The following is an 18,608-nucleotide window of genomic DNA, read 5'->3' on the forward strand; positions in this document are numbered from 1 at the left end:
CCTTCCTTCCTTCCTTCCTTCCTTCCTTCCTTCCTTCCTTCCTTCCTTCCCACATTACCTAGATTATGGCTGCAGGCTCAGCTCCTTGAAGAGGAGGAAGTTACCTGTGCAAATGCCATGACTGTGATGGAACATTATACTTTTGGCTGAGTTTCCTGGCAGTCAAGACAAAACGGAAAACTGAATAGGTCACGGAATTTTTACTATGTGGCTGACTGCAGAAGACAAGTTTTGGGGCATAAACTTTCCCCAATACTGCATTCTAAATGCTAAGTGGGACCCCAAGCAGGAGATGCCAAGTGACATTCTGGATGTCCCCAGCTCACATGTTCCCCTGAATTCCTTTCCGGGGAATTGAGGCAGAACCAAGGACAGGTATATCTGCGTCCTGGAACTGTCACGTGCAGACAGCTTGAGGACAGGGTGCAGGGTGGAGGGAGACTCCTTTAAATACTCAAGAAGCCCAATGGCCCTAACTGGGCTGGAGAGGGGCTTTCTAAGCCAGGGTAAGAGGATGCTTACCTTCTTTAGCCTGACACATAGCCTGCTAAGCTACGACCAGGATACCTGCAGGCTCAACCATAGCCTACATCCTGTCTCAGGTTCCCATGTTCATCCTAGATGGAGCTGAGCTCCAAGGGGACAGAGGGGTCAGAACATCTTCCAGAAGAGGAACCAGGGTTCAGGGTTGCCTAGAAGATAGCTTGGCATGGGAGCATCCCCAAAGGAATCATATTCTGGCAACCACCGTTCAGAATCCGAGCTCCGTCCCCAAGACCCAGGGTCCCCCAAGGCCCGAGCCCAGGCTTAGCCCCCTGCATGTGATGAGAAGGGCAGCAGGGAGGAGGACGATGATAGTACCTTTTTACAGTCCTCACACACCACACAGGTGGAGCCCAACATCCCCAGCTGTTCTCCACACAGTATGCAGCGGTTCACCCCGTCCCCAGCCACGTTCTTCCTCATGTTCTCCAGACGGTCCACCAGGCGCCTGGAAGCAGACACAGAGTAATGAGGGCCTCATAGGACCGGGGACCACGGCATCTCCTAGCATCAGGCTGATGGTCTTGACCTTCTCTGAGTCATGGACTCCTGGGTGTCTGATGAGGACTCTTGGACCCTTCCCCCGAAAAAGGCACGTGTGCATGAAATTCTGATACGTTTTCAGAACACCACAGACCCATATCCCAGATCTCCCACCTCCTTCTATTGACTTCAGATTAAACACCTTCTCTAGACTTACTATCTCACATCACCTCCTCCAGAGAAAACTGCCTTCTGGGCTCCAGATCCCTTTAGCTAATTGTCGACGTGACGTCTTCACTCGGATGTCTTCGTTGCCATCTCAAAGTTTAGTTTCGGCTGCTCCTCATCTTGGCTGTTCTCCAACCCCGGCCCTGGCACACCTGCTCCCATTCTTAGGAGGGAGCTGGACCCAGCCCACCCCTCCAAGGACCGGGTTCCCGCTGGGGGCAACACGGGCATGAGAACCACCGGGATACAACTTGGGTATCAGAGGTTCTAGAAGGACCCTGGGAGCCACCTGATGCTGACTCTCCCCACAAGCCTCCTCGCTCCTGCCATCCCCTCAAAGTGCTCGGATTTGCAGTGTTAAAAACAGCAACTTCTCCCTTTGTGTTTCATTCAACAGAGAGCCACTCTGTCCAGGGAAGAGCCAGGAGCAGCTTGCGGGCTCCAGAGCCTCTGCTGTGACCCAGATTGGACGGAGCTGCTTCAGCAGGCAGGGTGCACAGAGCCAGAGGCAGCACACTCCTCCTTTCCTCCCCCTCATCTTCCCTTCCCCCTCTCCCTGTGTTTTCCCTAGAAATTGTTTTTATAGGATGATGGGTGGGGCGGTAACCAGGAGCAAGCCCCCCAGTCCACGGTCTCAGATGACCTAGAATAACAGTAGCCGATGGGTACTGAGCACTTAGTACGTTCCAGGTACAGAGATAAGCACTCCACATCAATTTTCTTAAGGACTCCTTCCAGTAGTACTATACGCTGAGCACTATTCTTGTCCCCATTTTCCAAATGGGAAAACTGAGGCACAGAGAGGTTAAGTGATTTACTCAAGTCGCACAGTTGGGAAGTGGAGAAAGCTGGGATCCAGACCCAGGCAGTTTGTCCTGAGTTCCTAGTTCCTATTCTTTTTATTATTATTATTATTATTATTTTATTTTGAGAGAGAGAAAAAGCACAAGTGGGGAAGAAGCGGAGAGAGAGAGAATCCCAAGAAGGCTCCACACAGTCAGGATGGAGCCTGATGTGGGGCTCAAACCCACGAACTGTGAGATCACGTCCTGAGCCGAAGCCGGACGCTTAACTGACTGGGTCATCCAGGTGCCCCCTGAATCTCTGTTCTTAACTGCAATACACCCTGCTGTTATGTGCCAAGCAGAGCCACGGGGGTCTTCTGGAACAGTCTGATCTCCACCCTGCTGGATCCCCCTGCAGTCCCTACACCAAGGGACCCTCAATGATTGGTAAGTAGGTACCAACTCACACACACCCAGTTACCCTAGCTGGCTCTGTCCATCTCACTTCCCTGAGCTTGGGACAAGACACCCAACAGCTGCCCCATCATTTTGTTTCCCGGAAAAGCCCTTAACAGGGGATTGAGAAAGCTGGGGGTTAGCCCTGGAGTTGGACTCTCTGGGCTTCAATTTCCTCATCTGTAAAACAGAAGGAGTCAGGTTGTCAAGCTGTGCTTTACGGCACCCCAGAGCTCCTTAGAGCCAGTTGAGGGGCCATGCACTGTAGTGGTGGGGTGATTCTGAGGGGCCAGAAAACTGCACTTCATCCACAGCATGTCTGCATTTATCCATTCTGTTTGTTTGTTTGTTTGTTTGTTTGTTTGTTTGGAATTAGATTTCCTTTGGAAAGCCACAGTTTGAAGAAACAGCCTGAAGTTGTCTAGAGCAGATAAACTTCAGGATGCCTTGCAATGCTGCAGAATTATAACATGTTATGAGACGATGAGGCAAGCTGATGGGAGGCAGGGGATGGTAAACGCATGGAGACATTTTTCTTGTCCACACCCTCTTTCGCGGGTTACCCTAGCCAGAAAACGGTTAGATTTTGTTCTCCTCCATCAGCGCGGGTCCCAAAGCACAGAGAAGGTGAGAGGCTTGCCTGGGGTCGCTCCGCCAGGGCTAGAATCTAGTTCTCTGTGTCAGTAAATCATCTTTGCTTTCCATGAAGCCCTCCCGGCTTCCTGCCTCGAGTCAAGCCCCAGGAAGACAGCACGGGACAGGTGACCCAATTCCAAACGGCAGTGCACTTTGCTTAGGAAACTTAAGAGGCTTTCCTGCCTCCTCTTGTAAAATCAAGGCCATGGATTCACTCACCACTTGCAAAACCCACATGAGAGCCTCCACCAAGATGCCTGTTCCTCCCACAGTTCACTCCTAAATGCCGAAAGGGGCCATTAATGGGTCTTGTATGGGGAGTGTCTCATTAGCTTCTCTCAGTGCAGCAAATGGCGTGGTAAAACAACAGATTTAAGATCATTATTCAGATGTCTCAGCTCAGGGACTCTTGTTATTTGTGAATTCAGTAGAGACCAGTAAAGAGAGAAGCATGCGGGTGGGAGGCACAGACCTTCCTTCTCTGCTCCCAGATCAGTTGAGCAGGGGGTTTCCCGCAGCCTACTCATTTTGACATCCTCTCTGTAGCCCCAAATGCCGGGGCCTCAACGTGGAGGGCTCCAACAGCCAAAGAGTATAAACTTAGAAATGAAACTGTGCAGGAAGCTAGGTCAAAATATGTCACAAAAGACCATGAAGACAAGTGGGTCTTTATCCCGGTGATAAAATATTTCAGTGTTTTTACCCTTTTAACGTTTATTTCTTTTTGAGACAGAGAGAGAAAGAGCATGAACGGGGGAGGGTCAGAGAGACAGGGAGACACAGAATCGGAAACAGGCTCCAGGCTCCGAGCCATCAGCCCAGAGCCCGACGCGGGGCTCGAACTCACAGACCGCGAGATCGTGACCTAAGCTGAAGTTGGACGCTTAACTGACTGAGCCACCCCGGCGCCCCTCAGTGTTTTCACCCTCGAAGGAATGTTTGTTGTCTCGTCTCAGCGGGAAAACCCTATATGCATCATGAAAGATGCCTGCAACCTTCCATGCATGTCAATCACCCAGACAGCGTTCAAAAAGAATACCAACCCGTGGGCCCCCGACTCTAAACCTTCTCAGCTATGGATCTGCTTAAGCCTGGTTTCCAGTATTTCAGCATGCGGCCCTGTTGAGAACCACTGCATGGGGGGACGTTCTCAAAACTTACAGCGCCTCTAGAGCACCTGGAGAGAGTGTTTGACACACATACGATTCTGTGGGATTGCGGTGGGGCCTGGGAATCTGAATATTGAAGTGGCTCCCTCTGTGATCCTGAGGCTGGGGAATTCTGGGCCACACTCTGGTAAGCACTGTAGTAAGAAGGAAGCAGTCGGGCAAACTGCACGGGGAAATGCTCTCCTTATGTTAAAGGGATCAAAACCCTCAAAACCCAGGATGTAGAGTCAGGGTGTGAACTTGGGTTTGGAACATGCTCATCTGAATCCCTGCATGGTGTGCACTGGGCAGAAAAGAAAAAAAAAAAAAAATGAGAAAGGAAACACCCAAAGAGCCACAGTGATAATCACTGGGTGGTGGGATTATAAGAAAGCTTTATTTCCTTCTTTAATGTCTCCATCACCCACCCTCCTCAAGCACTCAATTGTCTGGACTCCCTCTGCCTCTTTAATTTTCCAAAGTGAACATGTGTTGCCTTTTCTTTCAAAATGTTTATTTATTTATTTCGAGAGAGAGAGAGAGAGAGTGAAGGAGAGAGTGGGGGAGGGACAGAGAGAGAGGGAGAATCCCAAGCGGGTTACTCGCTGTCAGTGCAAAACCTGATGCGGGGCTCAACCCCACAAACCGTGAGATCATGACTTGAGCCAAAATCAAGAGTGGGATGCTTAACCGACTGAGCCATCTAGGCGCCCCACGTGTTGCCCTTATATTAGAAGAAAAAGGACATTTTTGAAGATAGGGAACAGATAAGGCAGGGTCAAAAACCATGGGTTTGAATCCTACCTTTTCTCCAGTCAATGACCTTGAAAACCCTCTATTCTCTGGGTGCCCTTTCCCCCAGACGTTAACGTGAGGGGTTAGATGAGGTGCACCTCAAGTTTCCGCCCATGGGCAGCGTTCGGGGAGTCTCAGATCCTGAGGCTGAAACATCCAGATTTCCCTGGTGTTTTGAAATAGAAGATCCCTCAAGGACTAAGAGAAGGACCGCTCTGTGTCAGCAGCCTGGTGTTTGCCTGTCTAATGCCTCCACATTAAGTGCCCAATTAGCTGGACACCGTACATGGCTGTCACTCTCTAGTTATGTCTTTACATGCCCGATTAATTTTATGACTACAACTCACGCCTTGCATCCAGGAAACACATCCATCACCAGCCTGGACACTTAAGGGGAGCTGTTGGTTACTCAGAGAAGCTGAGTGGGCACGTCCCATTTCCCAGGATGCTCCCAGAGGTACCAGAAAGGGTGCATCTCTTCCCCTAGGCATCAGCGGACAATCCCTGGGGGTGGCGGGAAGGGGTTCCCAGCTTGGTCTGACCTTGCCATCCGAATGGATGCAGATGGGCTACTCATTCATTCAATTATTTACGGAGCACCTGCTATGTGAGGACCCACCTGGGAGCGAAACAGGTGAGTCCCTGTTTGCACTGACCTGACATTATAGCGAGAGACTCGGGCATTATCGAAATCATCATAATCATGCTCTAGTAAAGTTCTCTGAAGGGCAGTTATGGGCAGCTAGGAGAACGTGTAAGAGAGGGACGTGAACAGTGAGGAAGGGGCCTCGGAGGAAGTGACCGTAGAGCTGAGACATGAGGATAAGGAGGAACTGGACCAGTAAAGAGGGCTGAGGAAAAGTACTAGGAAGAAGAGGGAACAGCATGTGCAAAGTACTTGAGAGATGTTCAGTATGGCCAGTGGGCTGGATGGTAGAAGATGAGGCTGGAAGGGTGGGCAGGGGCTGCTCCGTGCCAGATCTTAATAGGATACCATTACCGGGTTTTAGGTAGAGGAGACTCAATCTCCCCCGTTTTGAGACAACACGTGGACGTAAGAACGGAGCCCATGAGAGGATCACAGCAGTGAGGACTTCAGAGCTGTAGCGGGTCCAGGCAGAATGAGGCAGGTGGGTCCCCAATCTTTGTCTACCCATGGGGCTGGACCAGGTCTCTTGAAACTACTAGATTGTCCCCTGTGGGTCTAACTCAGTATGGCTAAGAGTACACTCGCAAGAGGACCTAGAATTCCCATTGCCTGAGACCAGACTTTGAGGATCTGCTCCGTGTTAGTTTCCTATTGCTGCCATAACAAATCACTGCCAACTTAATGGCTTAAAACAACATATATATATATATATATATATATATATATATATATATTACCTTCACAGTTCTGGAGACCAGATGTCTGACACAGGTTTCACTGGCTGAAGTTAAGGTGCTGGGAAGGCTGTGTTCTTTCTGGAGGTTCCAGGGACAAACCTGTTTCCTTGCCTTTCCCAGTTTCCAGAAACTGCCTACAGTCCTTGACTCATGACCCTTTCCTCCATCTTCAAAGCCAGCGGTGTGGCAATTTCCAACCTTGCTGTGACTCTGACCTTCCTGCCTCCCTCTTATAAGGACCCACGTGACTACATGGGGTCCACCAGATAATCGCCACCCGGGTCATATTTCCGACTGATTCACATCAGAATCAGACTTCAGCCCTCCTCTCCACAGCAAGGTTGGGGCAATATCTCCCTGCCTGGCTGTGGATGTCAGACAAGCCAAGCTTGGGACTCTGCAGGATCCCAATCACCTTCTCTTGGTGCTCACGCTCAACTCCAGGAAAATGCAGGTTCCCTACATGCAGGTACACATGCACACACTTGCAGAATTTAGAAACAGGCAGGGACACAAGGATTGGGGTGCCAGTTTGGGGGTGAGTTTGCCTGGGTCTACATTTGGCCCTGCACTTCCTAGCTCTGTGACCCCAAGAAAGTTACTTAACCCTTCTGAGCCTCTGTTTTTCATCTGTAAATTAGGGAAAACAAAATCCTTACCTCCCAGGACTGTTGCAAAGATGCAGTGAGAGTGTTTGTAAAATTCCCCAGAACACGGTAACTACTGAGTAATGGTTGCTGTTAATTATTTCTTCTAGAAATGTGTGGCTCCTATGGCTCCCCGGTCTCACACTTCTTCTGTGTAATGAGGATGCTATCATCTGCCCACGGAACCTGTCTTTTGAAAGCTTTAGAAGGAGCTGCAGTGACTAGAAACTGACACGGAGAGCACACGTACCCACAGGTGAACACATATGCCCACAGGCACACCTGGAGAGGCACATGGCCACGTGCACCTGTGAGCACACACACGCTCGCACACACGCGTGTGATCGTACCTCCGGGCAGAACACATCTTCACACATACGGCTATCCCTCCACCACCCTCGTCGAGAGCCCAGCCCCATCTGGCTGCCTTCTGCAGACAAGGACAGAAACCAAGTCAAGGACTGACCGACACACCGCCTGTTTGTAAAGCTCAGCCTCCCTCAAAAAGTCCAAACTGGCTTCGGAAGCATTCAGGCAACTACTTCTGAGCTTTCAAATGCGTATTGCTGCATCGGCTACTACGGAAGAATGTTGAGGAGAAGGCTAATGGGTGTACAATTACACCGGGAAGTAGGCTTAATGTGGCATGCTGTGGGGCTGAGGCACCCTGCCTGGGAGGCGTGATGGCTTTGCGGGCGATCCCTCAATCGGGGAGGGAGATGGCGTAAAGCCGGGGCTGGGCCGGGGCGGCTGCCTTTAGAGCAGTGGTAGGTTGGATTACACACGATTCATAAAAACACAGCAAAAGGGGAGGGTGGATGTCATGTTGCCTCCCTGTCTCTGTTTCGTCAATTCCAGTCATGCTGTTTTTCCCTCACCCTAATTTCCCAGCTGGGGGTGGGGGGGGGGGTGGATATTACCGTCAAGTTTATTAAACTTGGCATTTTCTTAAATCAAGATCAGATCATTTGCTGTGAACGGGGGACATGGCTGCTCTGACGGCGACTGGCCTGAGACTCCACTGCCAAGGTCTCGCAGAAACCTGTCCTTAAATGACTGAGCTGTCCTATCACGAAGCCATTCGGCTGGCATGCGGGGTGCGAGTATCTCAGACTCATTAATTCTCACTGTTGTTTATTACTGGCGACACCTGGGGAGCCGTGGATCCTAATTTCTCTCCTTGATGGATTGGTGAACGGGATTCCTGCCTGGGCCTCAGCTCTTCGGGGAGGGGGGTCACCTCGGCTCAGAGTTGGAGACGAGGGAGCCAAGAGAAAAAGACAGCTGGAGGGTTCAGCCGAGCTAAGGTAGTCAGTGCCGGGTAAGGTGCTGGGTCATTAGAAACCCAGTAATTGTCATGGTTACCAGGAGCTGTGCTAAGTACTCTATATGCATTGTTTTCCTTAGGCCATCATCAACCCGTGAGAGCAGCTCTAGGATTCACCCCCATTTTACAGATGGGCAACTGAGGCACACAGAGCCTGTAAGAGGAAAAATGGCGCTGGAGGCTAGGTCTAGCTGCCCAGCTACTGGTGCCTGCTTTAGTTTCCCTTCAGTGCTTACGGTTAGAGCTCTTTCTAACCCCTTCCTCGGCCTGGCCTGGAGGAGGGGACGAGGGTCACTGCGGTGGAGAGACATGAACTGTCCCATTGAAGGAAGAAGTGTGTGAACTGGAACCAGTTACCCTGAGTGAGGATCTGAGATCCCCTGTAAATTCTGGACTTCCCTAAATCCCTCAACTCATTTGTCAGCTGCCTTCCCTCCCTGCACCCCAAAAGGCCATAGGATAAAGTGGAAAGACAGATTCAAGTTCCAAGTCTGGTTTGGCCACGCAAAGGCTGTGTGCCTCTGGGCAAGTATCTTAACCTCACTGAGCTTCTTTCCTCGGCGGGTATGGCAGGGACAACAGTCTGTCTCTCAACGAGGACATTAAGAAAATGAAAGGAAATATAACATATCGGGCAGTCCCTCACACAGCGCTTGGCAATAAATATTTGCTTTTCTATAGAATAGCAGAGTAAGACTCTGGTCCTGGAGCCAGTCTGCCTCAGTATGTAATCCCAGTTCCAGCCTTTATTAACCATGTGACCCTGGGCAAGGTGCTTCACCTCTCTGTGCCTTGTTTCCTGATCTGTAAAATGGGAATGATAATAATGTGGCCGAATGCATAGGGTTGTGGTGAAAGTTACATAAAGGAATCCGTATAAAGCTTCGAGCACAGAGCTGCCATGCGGTGCTTTGTAAGAAGAGCAAGCTACCGTTTTATTTCTCTAGACGCTGAGCATGGTTGCAGGAAAATTTTCAAGTTTGTCTCTTCTCCCTTTTGTGAACCACCGGACAGAAAGGGCAAGCGCTGTGGTTCATTCAGCAGGGAGCGTGTGGCAATGGCTGGAGACATCTGGGGCTGTCATAGCTGGGTGAGGCATCACTACAGGCATCTAGCAGGGGAGGCCAGGAATGCTGCATTAAAAAAAAAGATCCTACAATGCACGGGACAGTGCACACCACAAAGAATGATCTGTCCCCAAGTGTACTCAGTACAAAGGTTGAAAAACTCCAGCCTGGAAACACTTGGGAGACGACATGGGCCAACTCCCCATTTTACAGATGAGGTCCAGGAGGCAGTGAGGTTAAAGTGATTCCGTGAGAGGCTTACGGGTTAGGCTTCACTCATCATACGCTATTCATCTAACGAGTATTTATTTGTTCTCTCTTTTATGCCAGACACTGGGCTACCTGGCGAATGAAGAAGACTTCTATGTTCATCTTGTACAAACAGGTTCTATAAAGTATTAATGCGATTGGGCATTAGAAACCATTGATCCACAAATAAAATTTAAAAAAGAAAGAAAGAAAGAAAGAAACCACTGGTCCAATACCTGGGGAAACTAAGGTACTACTCAGTGGTTCTTAACATAGGAGGGTTCAGAGTCCCCCCGCCCTCCTCCAGAGTATGATGAAATCTATCAATATTCCTTCTCAAAAAATACAGACACAAGCATAAATGCCTCCAAACCCCTGAATCCTATCCACACAACATTTAGGACTCCAGGTCAAAAAAGAAAAAATAGAAGAAGAAGAAGAAGAAGAAGAAGAAGAAGAAGAAGAAGAAGGAGGAGGAGGAGGAGGAGGAGGTTGTAAGTGGTCCTCCTTTGGAAAGGGGAGAGTATGACCCCCTTACAAATCACAGGAAAGATGTCTACCCAATTCAATGTCGCAAATTATAGGTATTATTACTCACTTCTCCCTCTGTCCACATTTTGGAAAAATTCTGTGCCAAAAATATGAGGGATGATGGAACCGAGATGGGGAGGTGACAGAACCCAACAGATTCTGTCAACAACAGGTCTCCCTGTGTCTCTCTGCCTTCCTCTTCCATCGCAGCGTCTGGACACCAAGGTTAATGACAAATCCTAATTACTTTTGTGGGCCCATCTGTTTAGGGAAATTGACCTCCAATGGAAGCCACCCGGCTGCCCATCCCTTGGCAGGCAGGATATGTGAGCCAATGCCTTTGAGAGGCTCTGGACAGAAAGAAAGGTAATGAGGATGTGGAGGGATCTATCTAACCACAGGGTAAAAACAAAATGAAAACTGCTGACAGGGTTTCCTAGGCAAAGGTTTAACTCCAGAGTTAATACATGCAACACTTTGGGGGACACCCTATGGGTGTCTGTCCAATGCACGAAGGTTCTTTTCACACTCAGCAGCCGCATCTGTAGCCCGGCGACCCCTGGCCACAGCTGGCTGTGGATGGTGGATGCTGTGGGAGGTGGATGGCTGTGGGAGGTGGATGCTCAGGGTGAGCTGGGCCAGTCAGGGTTCCTTCCCTGGGAATCTGGAATTAGGGCTAAAAAGAGCTATAAAAATCCAGGAGGTACAGTATCGGTATGTTTTCTAATATGTCAGATGAGAAGCAAAACTTTCCTGAGGCCAGGCTGTGTTCCTGCCCTCGGATCCCTTGAGATCTCTCCAAATCCTTATGTTAAACTCCCCTTGTTGCAGAAGGTGAAGCCTCCAAAGATGGCCGCCATCGGTGCCTTCCTTCCCTGGTGGCCCAAGTCATTCTTCCATAAGGAGAAGGGACCTATTTCCCCTCTCCAGTAGAACATGGAGGGGTGATGCCCTACCAGTTCCAGACCTAGCTGGTAAAAGTCCTGACGAACGTCCATCTTTGCTCCCTTGGGATCTGGCTGCCATGGAGAGCAGCTCAGGCCAGACTATCGAAAAAGGAGAGATCCCATGGAGAGAGCAAGCCACAAAGAGAACACGGGAGCACGGACTTGGGATTGCAGCTCTCAGTGCAGCCTCGCCACCAGCTGAACGCAGCTGAGGGAGTGACCCCAGCCTGTGCCCCATGGAGTTGAAAACCCATCCAGCAGAGCCCTGCCTGAACTCTCAACCCACAGGATCGCGAAACACAATGACTGTGGTTTCTTTCAGTCACTAAGTTGTGGGTGGCTGTTACGCAGCAGTAACAGATGACTCAAGCAGTCTCCCTGGAATTAATTTCCTTTCCTGCCAATAGTAGTCCGGGCACGTCGAATAACCTCTGACATCCCACTTAGTGCTTCAATAAGGAATGTGGGGGCAAAATGAGGCTGTTTGATGAATTTCCTTTCTGGCTACTATCTCTTCCTCTAGGGATGCTGAAGAAAGCAGAGCTGGGCTGTGGGCCGAGTGGTGAGCCAAGGTTTAGGCACTCCTCCCCCCACTCTCCAGGGAGAGAAGCGGGTCCTGTCTGCTGCTTGCCTGGGGCTCCCTGGGGTGGTCAGCTCCGGCCAACTTGGCCTAGGGAGGCAGCGCCTCCTGGGAGGCCTGAGGAAGATTCTTCTCTGTATCTCTCAGAGCCACAGGAGTGCGCAGACCAATGTTGGTAGCTTTGGAGATACAAACAGATGAAGAGGAACCGGAAAGGAACCATGAGACCAGCACAGAATGGGTTCCAGCTTCTAGCTCCGCAAGGTCCCCTCCAAATCTGGGCTTTAAAAATCTCCATGTTCTTTGGAGTCTAAGAATTTGGGGCCAGGCCTTCAGGAAAGACACCCAAGTCAGCTGAGAGCTAAAAGCAGAATTCTGAAAGCTAGCCAGCCAGAGACGTACATCTTGGCTCCATGTGACCTTGGGCAAGCGACCTTGGGCAAATCGCTTCTCTAAGCCTGTTTCCTCACCTGCAAAAGGGGGTTAAATAATAGCACCTACTTGACAGGGTTGAGAGAAGCAGTTAAGGAGTTAATCTCCAGGAAGTTTTAGATTCAATGCTTGGCACATAGTAAGTGCTCAATAAATGGTGCCCAGTATGATGATTTCAAACCACTTCCTAGAAGACTCCACACCATAGAACTGGTGTGAACCCAGAAGGGGTCTCACATACATCTGCCATTTTAACAGTTAGAAGGAGCTCATTTGCTCTGAGAGGGGCAGCCAACAGCATGGTCTGGGGTCCTCCATCAGACACGGCCAAATGCTATAGAGTCTGAGCAGGAAGGAACCCGAGAATCAGACTGACCTGCCTCATTAGATGGGTGGGAGAACTGAGGCCCCAAAGCCTCATTAACAGAGAACCTCGGGTTCTGAAATGGGACCCCCGTTGGCACCCTGTTTTCAGACTTGCTTCGTTTCATGTCTGATGTATCATCTTGCTTTCTTCTGACTCTGCTCTGATCCCCTCCCAGGGAAGCATGGATAGAACAGGAAGGAGGGCAGGTTTGAGATCGTAAGACACAAATAGCGACGGGTTTGCCTCTGGCAATGCTACCAGCAAGAACTGGCTGCTGGAACAGGGCAGGGAGACAGCCACGGCCAGAATCCTGTGGGACTGTCCTCCCCCACTCTGGCAGAAAGCACATCTCAGCAAAGGGACACTCTGTCATCAAGAGCTTGGCCCCGGCCTCCCTGGAAGCCTCTCAAATCTCCTTTAGGGGAAGCCAGGGCTGCTGGAATTCCAGGGCTTGCCAAACAGGCGTCTCAGGGCATAATTCTAGAACGGAAGCCCTGGCCGGGGTCAAAGACTGAGCTTCCTAAGCAAATTCATCTCTAAACAACTGCCACCATTTATGGAGCGTGTGCTCTGTTCCAGGCACTACGATAATCCTGTGCCTCCTAACTAAACACTCACCAAGAATTATGCGCTGATGTTGTCCCCATTTTACAGAGGAGGAAACTGAGGCACAGAGAGGCTAACGTGGTGTACCTAAGGTCACACAGAGGGTAAGTGGTAGAGCTGGAATTTGAACCCAGGTATCTCTGACTCTGAGTCCCCAGTTGTTAACCACGGTGCTATTCTACCACGTCACCAAGTTAGTTGAGGCAATATGACAGGACATGGAGGACGAAGCAGGGGACCCATCTATCCTGTTCTAGAATGTTCCAGAATGTTCATGCTGCAATCTGCTCGGGCCACAGAGACCTCCTTAACTTCACCCTCAGAGGCAGCCCACCTGATACATTTGAACATGGCTGGCACCCCTGGCTACAGCTGATTGGATGAGAGCCCCTGACATAAGCCAGCCAATCAGAGTGCCTTCCCTGGGAATTTGGACCCTCGGCTACAAGATTCTAAATTCTCCATCATCTTGGCCACAGGGGATATCTACAGAAATTTGGGGCAATATGGTCTGCCACATTCACTCACTTACTCAGCAAATATTTTACTGCACACCTACTATGAGCCAGGCTCTGAGAATTCACTAGTGAACAAAACAGGCAAACATCTCTACCTAACAGGGGAGAGATGTACAAGAGTCAAAATAAATATATAACATATAAAATATGTTACCTGATTGTAAGCACTATGCCAGAAAATGGCTGAGAGGAGTTTTGCTGGTAAGTGTCTACTCTTAAAACCCATATCCCTCACTTCCAAAAGGCTGAGGCCCATTGTTGGGGGGAAGTGAACACACACATAGGCACACACACACACACTCACAGACCTCCTGCCTGGACGACTTCCCACCCTTGATAGGTCTTTTATAAAGCAAAATTAAGGGGAGCCTGGCTGGCTCAGTCGATTAAGCATCCGACTCCCGGTTTTGGCTCAGGTCATGATCTCACGGTTCCGTGGGTTCAAGCCCCGCATCGGGCTCTGCACGGACAGTGCAGAACCTGCTTGGGATTTTCCTTCTCCCTCTCTCTCTGCCCCTCCCCCCCCTCTCAAAATAAATAAACTTAAAAAAATAATAGAAAGAAAAATTAAGAATTCGATCCTATAAGCAGGCCCCTTGAGATCTCTCCCTTCGGCAGCCTCCGGGGTATTCAGATGGAGGGCGACCCATGAGGCGGACCCAGGAAGTACGTGGCAGGCGCTTGTCATATGTCAGCAGTGCTCCCCATCCACCCTGAGTAAAATCATCTGCAGAGACTCAAACCAAAGGCGCCAACTTCCAGTCTCCATCCAAGAACCTCTTTAACCCTTAGCTGAGTGTGTGGGTAGGGACATAAATGGCACCTCGGTGCCTGCGTCCGTTGTAAGCAATTGGCAAGGGCCGCCCCTGGCAGAAGGGGGACTGGGAAGGGGGCTGGGAAGGAGCAAGTCCATTTGAGACCCTGGTCCTGGAGGACCCTCCAGCGGCCCGGCATCCCGACAGCCGGTCTTCCACCTGTACCGAGAGCCCCCATACACACATACTGTCCTAGGTCCCTGCCTGCCTCCTACCTCCCCAACCCCATGGTCACCCCCGCTTTCTCCACTCCTCCCTTCGCAAGACCACCCACACACTGCTCCCTCACTCTCTAGCACTGGCCTTGCTCACTGATTTTGTCACTCTCTGACGCACCTGTTACACAGCCTCCTTCTAGCCCTTGCTCCTCTCCCCATACATTTTTAAACTATCTGCTCTCCAAACTCCACCTTTCCCTTCTTCTTACCATTTATGAAACACTGAGTGTCACCAGGGTCTGGGCCAAGGAGCTTACATGCATCATCTCATCTGCTGCTTGCAACAGTCCTGTGGGATAAGTACTGTCGTGCCCCCCACTCGACAAGTGAGCAAACGGAGGCTCAGAGAGGTGAGGCATCATGCCCGGGACCCACAGCGGGCAAGCAGGGAACTGGGACAAAACCCTGGGGTTCTTCAAGTCCAGACCCGTCAGGTTAACCTCTGCTGCCTCCCTCTCGTGCTGTCTCCCTCTTTCAAGCTCCATTTCTGCAATTCTCTTTTCTAAGTTCATTTCAAATGCGCTATTTGGCATACCGTCCCTAGACAGACACTCTTCTCCTTAGCTCTCCCTCGGCTGTATATTCTGGTCAATGGTGACTCCAGAGCATATTTCTACGTAACTGAAATTGGCCAAGACGCCCTGCGCTCACAATCACTGGCCCCCAGGCTCCAGTGACAATCTCCTACCATCCTACCAGAGCTCCCCCTCTGTATGGCACCCCTAGCCTCCAAGTCCCCTCCCTAGCGAGCCCCCAGCCCATTCTCTCTGCTCCTCCCTGAGCTCTCCCACCTAATGCCACAAGGATACCAGTTCTGCAGGGTCAGCGGTCTGGCAGGTCACGGACGGCAAACCCTCAGGGAAGCCCCGCCACCCCAGCACACCCCTGGGCGGCACAGCCTGCCGGCCCTCGGGCCCCGGGGGCTCTCCGGACAGACGGCAGGTGTCAGGCCTCACCCAATTCGCTCCTGCTCCATCTCTTCCATTTTCTCGGCTCGAGCGATCACCCTGTTGATGATTTCCTTCTCCTCATCTGTCAGCTCTTCCTGCTTCCTCTGTCTGTCGGGCGGACCGCTGGGATGGACGGGCCAGCCTGCCTGGAGCCTGAAAGGTAACATGGGAAGGCGTGAGGCTGTGCAGCAGGAAGAAGACTGTGGTTAGGTTCTGGTCCCTGGTGTCTTCAGTTAAAATTCCTGCTGGGAAACTCTCCAGCTAGGAGATGAGCCTCAGTTTGCTCATCTGTACAATGGGACACATTCCTCCCTCATAGGGTTCTCATGAGTTTCTGTCTACCGAGTGCTTAGCACATGGTAGGCATATTCTGTGAGCAGCATTTGTAGGAAGTTCAGGAGAACCCAGAGAGTAAGGGTGTTCTCGGGAGAAGAACCCAGAACAGTAGACTCCACAGCCGGAGGGGAAACCATTCTGGGAGGAGGGGGTCCGAGGCTGACCCAGCTCCTGCCTGCACATATGTTCTGTTTGTGCAGCAGATTATTTCCTTTATAAATTGGAAAGAATTGCCAACAGGGTTTACAAAAAGCTCGTAATTTCACAAAAACATCCAGATTTCCAGCCTCAGAAGCTCCCGTAGCGTTTTGCATTCCATCTTGTGCTTTTTTTTGGCTTTTCTTTCTTTCTTTCTTTCTTTCTTTCTTTCTTTCTTTCTTTCTTTCTTTCTTTCTTTCTTTCTTTTCTCTCTCTCTCTCTCCCTTCCTCCCTCCTTTCTTTCTCTCTCTCTTCCTTCCTTCCCTCCCTCCCTCTCTCTCTTTTTCTTTCTTTCTTTCTTTCTTTCTTTCTTTCTTTCTTTCTTTCTTTCTGTCAGCACTGACACAGCACCTCCCGGGTGCCCACATGATCCCGTTGCCTCCTCACGCCGTCCCTACAGGGCAGGGGCTGTTATTGTCTGCTTACTGGTGAGGAGACCCCAATACGGAGCAGTGAGACCACCTGCCCAAAGTCACATGGCTGGGAGGTGGCAGAGGTGGAATCCAGAGCTGGGCAGGCTGCACACTTAACCTCCACGACACAGAGGGAAGGGAAGGCCAGCCCCACAGCCCTGGCGACGGTACGGAGGGTCAAAGGGGGTCGGGTGCCTGTTGTCATTATCTCCGCTAATAAGATGGTCCACGCCCCATGGCGCTGAGGTGCCCCCCCTCCGAGTGGAAAGCAAGGTTAAATACTGCTGGAAATCCTTGCCCTGCTAGGGAAAAAAATCGGTAGAGGAGGAATCCTCCGGCCCCAGCACCCCATTAGCATTATTTCCACTGCTCTAATCACATCAGCAGGCATGAAATTGCCTTTTGACGCTCAAAGTTGCAAATTAAAAGCCCCATCTCCCTCCCTCCCCCGGCTTCTCTTCCATTCTCCTACCCTTAGCTGGTTTGGTCTGAAGAGCGGAGAAGGAAGAGTCTGGAAGCGAAGAGAAGCAGATGTCTTGGACAAGCCTGACGTTGAGAAAGGGAAGGGAGGTGTGTGGCCTGGGGAAATGCTGATGGAAACGTACCTTGCCTTGCAGCAGGGGCCTCTGGGGATGAACACCTGATCAACGCACTTGGCCCACTCTGCTCAAACCCCTCCAATGGCTTTGCACTGGTTGAGAATAACACCCATGACTACATACAGGCAGTGGGCGAACACCATCGGGAATATAAGTGCCAAAGACCTGTACACTTTAAAATGGTTCATGTTATATTATCGTGTGAACTTTACCTAAATAAAATAGGACCTGCTCTTTTGGCCCATGTGCAAAATCCTACCCGGTCTGTCCTTAACCTGTGTCTCCATCCTCGTGGCCTCCAGCTCTCCCTTATCCCTATAGTCAGCTGCACTGGCTTCCCTGCTCAGTCCCAAACTCCGAAACCTTGTTTCTGCCTCAGGGCCTTTGCACTTGCTGTGTCTCCCGCCAGGAACACTCATTATTCAGGCCTCAGCTCAAATACCAGCTGCTCAGAGAGGCCTTCCTTGATCCCCCATTGCCCAGATTTATTTTCTTCATGGCGCCTATCACTAATTCAAACTATCTCTCTAAAAAAATTTTGTTACCTGTTTACTGCATCTCTCTACACGCAACCCCCCCTACCCCTGCACCAGAATGTTGGTTTCAGGAGGGCAGGGGCCTTGTCTGGGTCTGGGTCACTACTGTGTCAATCGTATTTAGAATAGTGTGTGAGAGTGAGCACAGAAAGTTATTGAATTAAGACACAGTCCCTTGTGGCCCAAAGGGATGTTAAACGTCTAATCCTAAGGGTGACCTAAGCAGTGGAACTTGGTTAGTCTAAAGGACCAAGGACAGCTCCCTGGGGAAGTGACAGCCATGTTAAGACCCAGACAGAGATCTGCTGTGATACAAGCAAAGCTTACATTTGGGACTGTTCCTTCGCACAGGCACCTTCCCAGACCCCAGGAGGGGCATTAGCAATGGTCCTGTGAGCTGAAAAATTTGTAAAAGCAAGGTAAAGAGGGCCCCCCAAATTATGTAAGCTTCAGGCCCCAGAGCAGCACTAGGGCCCCTGCGGTGACCGCAAGGGTAAGGTGAAATCCAGGAGGGGACAGCAGAGAAAGAGACCGGACCTGGCGACGGGAGTAAACGGTCTTTGCAAAGGCTTGGAGTTGAGAGAGCGGGCAGAGCGCCGGAGGAGGTGAAGATCAACGTGGCAGCCAGCCTGCAGGGTGGTCCCCTAGGACTCCTGCCTCCTGGTATTCACGCTGACTTCCGGCCGGTCCCGTGTGACCAAGAAATACAGTGGGAGTGGCAGTGCGTGACTTCTAAGGCTGGGTCGTAAAAGCCATCGCAGCCTCTGCCTTGTGGCCTTGGATCGTTTGCCCTGGGGGAAGCCAGACGCCAC

The 18,608-nt window shown here is 50.8% G+C and overlaps 1 protein-coding gene across 6 annotated transcripts in view; it reads right to left on the bottom strand.

The window, feature by feature from the left end:
* RPH3A (rabphilin 3A) overlaps window positions 1–18,608 on the bottom strand; it is a 278,148-nt gene that overhangs the window by 38,006 nt on the left and 221,534 nt on the right. For all 6 annotated transcript variants that reach the window (XM_040443834.1, XM_040443835.1, XM_040443833.1 and 3 more), the window contains 2 exons: window positions 15,721–15,867; window positions 862–991 (listed from right to left, as the gene is read on the bottom strand). In XM_040443834.1, coding sequence (XP_040299768.1) covers window positions 862–991; window positions 15,721–15,867 — 277 coding nt within the window. The remainder of the gene's footprint in view (window positions 1–861; window positions 992–15,720; window positions 15,868–18,608) is intronic.

This window comes from Herpailurus yagouaroundi, unplaced genomic scaffold, assembly GCF_014898765.1.
Source record: "Herpailurus yagouaroundi ecotype Mexico unplaced genomic scaffold, PumYag 191, whole genome shotgun sequence".
NCBI classification, from domain to species: domain Eukaryota; kingdom Metazoa; phylum Chordata; class Mammalia; order Carnivora; family Felidae; genus Herpailurus; species Herpailurus yagouaroundi.